Here is a 5,761-nt window from a genome sequence, read left to right as displayed (position 1 = left end):
ACACACACACACACACACACACACACACACACACACACACACACACACACACACACACACACCTAATAGCTTTGGACAGTTGTTCATGTTCTTGTCTTCACGTTTGTTCTAAATTACACAAAACTTTGCCCAGTGTGGCCGTATGCGTTCACGCTGTTCTTAAACTACATAATTAATTTAAGTTATTGGTTGAGGTTTGTGTGACGTGTGGCTTTTCTAAACAGCCTGCTCAGGCTCAAACATGTCTGTTTGACCTTTTCATTTTTCTCTCACCCTGCTGTAACTCTTTGAGGTAATGTGGGTAACAGTATGTAGAGGCCACCTCGCTCAGCTCTGTGCCAGTTGTAGAAATTCCACCAGTGATTTCCACTGGTTGGAGGTGAGGAGAGCTCTGGCTCTAACATGGTAACAGTTAGTCTATTGTTAGACCTGCGTACCCTCCTTCAACCCTACAGTACACTGCCCCCAAGTGCTCAACACTTACTCATGTCAGCAAAATGTAACAGAGAAAAAAAAAAACGACTGACCTTCTTTGAATAAATGCATATTTCAATGTTATGAATTAGAGAACAACTGTCAAATACAACCAGATCAAATCTAAGCTCAGTACCTGTAAAATCTGAATTTAGTAAACTTCAAAAGCTAATAAGATGCAGACTGAGATGGGTAGAATACCCAGAACACATACTCAAGTAAGAGTAACATTAGTTCAACTTATTTTTACTCAAGTAAAAGTGAAAAATAGCCATCCAAAAAATTACAATAGGTCTTTTGTAATGAGACTGTTTTAGTACTGAGTATCTGGTCTAACATTTGATTTAATATTTTAAAATGATGTCATCAGACTGACAAAAACAGACAGTAATGTGCAAATTCTGGTGTTTTTAAAGACTAAAATGAAGGAAATGAATACAAATAAACAGCAATAACAAAATAACAAATTCCAGCTGAAGAAACGCTTTTCTAAGTCAAAGTTTTTTTCATTATGAAACTATTACTTACAGTAGCTAATGTGTGTACGTATGTACTTTCGGTGACTATGTCAAGTGTTTGTCTTCACCTGACCACTAAATGTCTCAGCAGCCTCAGCAGACACAACATATCATTGGTTATGGTTATGGTGAGTGGGGATGGATATAAAATCAAAATGAGCGGAGGCCTCCTRAGTGGGCCCATTGCTCTCCCCAAAAAGACACTGGTCTTCATTCAAACCTTCTCATCCCTCGGATGAAGGACACAAGGTTASMAWCACCATTTTGTGGCAGTTGAGCAGATTGTGCCCAGTTAGGACTCCAACCAGTGTACTTAGAGTTTTCCTTGACAGGGAGATGACAGCTTTCCCAAACCTTAGATTTGGGCCGTTATTCAGTTCCCGTGCCTGTCTACGGTCCGTCAGCTCCCTCCAGCTGATTGAGTGTTGACGTCTAATCCAGGCCTGTAGGGCAGTCCTACAGACTGTTGTTAAGATACCTACAACAGGCTCTGGTCCTTTGAAGTGAGCCTGACTGCCAGCTTTTGCGAGGCAGTCAGCTCTCTCGTTACCATAAACGCCAGTATGTCCTGGTACCCATTTAACAGTAACACTGTTATCTCTCCCCAGTTGGTTGACTGCTTCGGCACACTCCCAAGCCAGTAATGACGGAACATGTGGCCCACAGAGAGCTCTCTAATAGCAGCTTGGCTATCTGTTAGGATGAAAAATTCCTTCTGTGTACACTGATGGTCTTTGAGAGATGCCACACACTGGTGGATTGCATATATCTCAGCTTGAGATACAGTTGCAAAACAACCAAGTGGGTATTTATGCGCTCTCTTACTATAGTTGTGCAAAATAAGCACCCCTGCACCTACTGACCCCTTCAGAAGGGATTCATCTCTAAAACAGTAGAAATGATTGGGAGACATGTCCGTCGTAGAGAGGTTAATCCAGACAGACCTGTCTTCTATCTCTCTCTTAAAACTTGGCACAAAATTGTATTTTTTTTACCATTCTGTCTCCAGGTCCTGCAGTTACTGGAACAGCAGCAACTGCCCAGTCCCAGATTCTAGTGTGCTGTGAGTCAGATAGGCTTTTACACCTACCAGACTGGCATAGCCTTATTGCACTGAATGCGGCCTCCCCTTAGATATGTAAATCTAGTGGAGCCAGGTCCAGTAGGAYTTCTATGGCTGCCGTGGGTGTTGTTCTGATAGAATCTGTGATGCTCAGGCAGGCCATTCGTTGCACATGGGTGAGCATCACTCTTGCCACGCCAACTTGGACTTGAACCCACCACATTAAAGCAGCATAGCATGGCAACTACCTGCAATTCTACGGCACTGGTGTAGGCACATTGCTGCCTTCTTACACTTTTCATTTACGTCTTTTACAGTTAAGCTTCCTGTCTAGATAGACACCTAAGAATTTAACTGACTCTGACAGAGGAGTTCTACACCCTCCAACTTTGGAGGTGAGTAACCTTTCCTTGACTTCTTATGAGTAAAAAGAACCAATTCTGTCTTGTTCGGGTTGACAGAAAGTTCCTGCTTGTGGCACCATCTGGATACAATGTTTAGTCCCCTCTGCATTAGGTTACAAACAGTACCCAGGCAGAAGCCTTCTATAAGTATGACCAAGTCATCTGCATACCCCTGTGTATGGAGTCTAGATCCATTCAACTCATTTAGTAAGCTGTCGACAACCAGGAGCCAACAGGGGAGAGATTACTCCTCCCTGTGGACAGCCCCGTCTGAGGTTTAAGGTTATCGAACAGTCCCCCAGAGTTGAAGATGCTTTCCTTGTCCGAAGCATGAAAATGAGCCAATTTGTTGTTGTCTCATCCATGCCTTTGCTGGCAAGTGCTCTTTCTATAGCTTCTACAGGTACATTGTCAAATGCCCCCTGCATGTCCAAAAAGCAGCCAAGCACATATTGTCCACGTGTCAGGCTGCATTCTATTCTCAAAACAACATCGTGTAAGGCTGTTTCTGTAGAAAGACCTGCCTGGTATGCATGTTGTTTAGGACTTAAACGTATCATTAGAACAACAAAGCTTGTGAAGAAACAAGAGGTCTTACCACAACAAAACTGTAGGTGCATTTCTGGTTAAAACACGTTACAGTGGGCAGAGAGTATTCAGAAAATTATCTTAAAAGCAAAAGTACCCCCCCTCCCAAAAAATAAAAATAAAAATAAAAATAAAATAAAATACAAAAAAACATAAAGTAAAATAAAATAAAAATACTTAAGTAAATGTAACAGTAAATGTAATTCTCACTAGTAACTACCCACCTCTGGTTGTAGATGGACATCCAGTGAGAGTTTCCCTAAATTCTGTTTACTGGTTCATGAGGTATTTTGCAAAACAGCAAGAGATGACACCAATAAGATGTTGCACAATACAGTACACAGCACTTAGGAATATGTGTTGTGTGAGGGTTTGGTGTTTTGTGTGTGTTTTCTGTTCTCTTGTGCTTCCCTCTAGTGTTCGTTTCATGCCTTGACATCTCATGCTGCGTTCACACCGAACGCGATTTCAGCTTCAAAATCACATCCAACACTTCAAGTTGGACGCTTGTGCACTTTGAGGTCAGACGCAGGTCAGCTCTTGAAGCGCTGCACGGCAAGAGCCTCCCCGCCCCTCCCTCCTCTGTCGGGCTCTGTTTAATGTCGGACAAGGAAGTGGCTTTGCTTTATTTACAGAGAGCAAGAGAGAGAAAGAGCTCCTCTCCATCTGTTTCAGGTTAGTGAACATCATTCAGTAAACTGTCCCGTCAGGAAATATGTCGCTACGTCACACAGTGGAGTCTCTCTGATTGGTTGACGCGGCGCATCGAGCTGCAAAAGTTCAGATTTTCTAACTTCAGCGATTTGAGCATCAAGCACGTCGAATGCTAAGATCGTTCAAATCGTTCAAATCGCGCTGCTCTAATTGCGCTTGAGGCGCCGCAGGCCGTCTCGACGCTGATTGAAGCGCATCCACCATAGACTTTGCATGTAAACCTGATGCTCCTGATGCTGAAATCACGTTTGGTGTGAACGCACCATCAGTCCTCAGATTATTCAGCCCTTCTAGATCATTCTGCTCACCTGTCTTCACTCCTAGTCATCATAGCTGTCTCCACTCTCCACTTAGCCTCTGACTACTTATACTGGTTCTCATGCTGTCCACCTTCGTCCGTTCATTGCTTGTCTTGGTTCAGTTCTGGTCTCATGTTCCATGTTTTGCCTCGCTCATTTTCTAGTTATCCTGGGTGGGACTGTAAAGTCCCCGGGTCGAACCATGTCTCCAGAGTCCCCAGGTGGGATTGTAAAGTCCCCGGGTCGAACCACTTCTCCAGAGCCCCCGGGCGGGATTATAAAGTCCCCGGGTCAAACCACGTCTCCAGAGTCCCCGGGTCGAACCACGTCTCCAGAGTCCCAGGGTGGGATTGTAAAGTCCCCGGGTCGAACCACGTCTCCAGAGCCCCCGGGTGGGATTCTAAAGTCCCCGGGTCGAACCACATCTCCAGAGCCCCCGGGTGGGATTCTAAAGTCCCCGGGTCGAGCAGAGTCTCCTGAGCCAGAGCCAGCGCCCGCATCTCCTGAGCCAGAGCCAGCGCCCGAGTCTCCTGAGCCAGAGCCCGAGTCTCCTGAGCCAGAGCCCGAGTCTCCTGAGCCAGCACCTGAGTCTCCTGAGCCAGAGCCCAAGTCTCCTGAGCCAGCACCTGAGTCTCCTGAGCCAGCGCCCGAGTCTCCTGAGCCAGAGCCAGCGCCCGAGTCTCCGGAGCCAGCGCCCGAGTCCAAGTCGTCCACGTCTAAGGGGTCCAAGTCGCCCTCGTCAGTATCCAAGTCTCCAGGGTCCAGGTCGTCTGGGTCTCAATGAGGTCCACAGTCTCGCTTCAGTCGAGCTCCAGGGCCACAGCCTCGCTTCGGCCGACCTCCAGAGCTAAAGCATCGCTTCGGCCGACCTCCAGGCCGACCTCCAGAGCTACAGCTTCGCTTCGGTCGAGCTTCAGTCCGACCTCCTGAGAACTTGTCTCCTGTCAGATGCACCTTGGGGTCGTCTTAAGACTTTTTATGTTTCCATTTTTGTTTTTTCCCAGGACCTTCCTGTCGGTTTTTTGTTTCCCCATCGTAGCCTTTTTTGTATCCCATGTCTTGTCTGCTCTGTATTCTTTGCCCTCCATCCTGTTTTGTTGTTTTTGGTACCCACTCTGCCCTCCAGTGTTTTTGTGTGGTCATCGTCTGGAGACAATCTTTGGGGGAGGGTATTGTGAGGGTTTAGTGTTTTGTTTGTGTTTTCTGTTCTCTTGTGCTTYCCTCTAGTGTTAGTTTCATGCCTTGTCATCTCAGTCCTCAGATTATTCAGCCCTTCTAGAGCATTCTGCTCACCTGTCTTCACTCCTAATCATCAAAGCTGTCTCCACTTAGCCTCTGACTACTTATACTGGTTCTCATGCTGTCCACCTTAGTCCATTCTTGGTTCAGTTCTGGTCTCGTGTTCCATGTTTTGCCTTGCTCATTTTGTAGTTAGTTTTGTTTAGTTTTTTGCTGCCTCGCCAGCTCTTTTCTTTAATAAATATTTTTATTACTTGGAGACCTGCCTGCCTGTCTGCATTTGGGTCCATTCTGCCAACAAACCCTGTCTTGTTGGGAATTACTCTCAAATAATACTGTGTCAAACATCTGATTATCTGCACAATCAACAGAGCTTTTGTGTTTGATAAAGTTGCTTAGCTGTGGCAGTCATCTTGACTGAAAGTTCATTCATTTTGGATGTCCTTGTAAAATTAAAACACT

At 45.6% G+C, this 5,761-nt stretch overlaps 1 protein-coding gene across 1 annotated transcript; it reads left to right on the top strand.

Moving 5' to 3' along the window:
• The first annotated feature begins 4,262 nt into the window (after positions 1 to 4,262).
• Positions 4,263 to 5,448, top strand: LOC106519251 (procyclic form-specific polypeptide B1-alpha-like). Its single transcript, XM_014010828.1, has one exon. The coding sequence runs from the start codon at positions 4,263 to 4,265 to the stop codon at positions 4,842 to 4,844; it is 582 nt and encodes a 193-aa protein (XP_013866282.1). The 3' UTR covers positions 4,845 to 5,448.
• Positions 5,449 to 5,761: the final 313 nt, after the last annotated feature.

Source organism: Austrofundulus limnaeus, unplaced genomic scaffold (genome assembly GCF_001266775.1).
Source record: "Austrofundulus limnaeus strain Quisiro unplaced genomic scaffold, Austrofundulus_limnaeus-1.0 Scaffold74, whole genome shotgun sequence".
NCBI lineage: Eukaryota > Metazoa > Chordata > Actinopteri > Cyprinodontiformes > Rivulidae > Austrofundulus > Austrofundulus limnaeus.
Note: the sequence above shows the minus strand (reverse complement) of the source record. Positions and strands in the feature narration are given on the sequence as shown.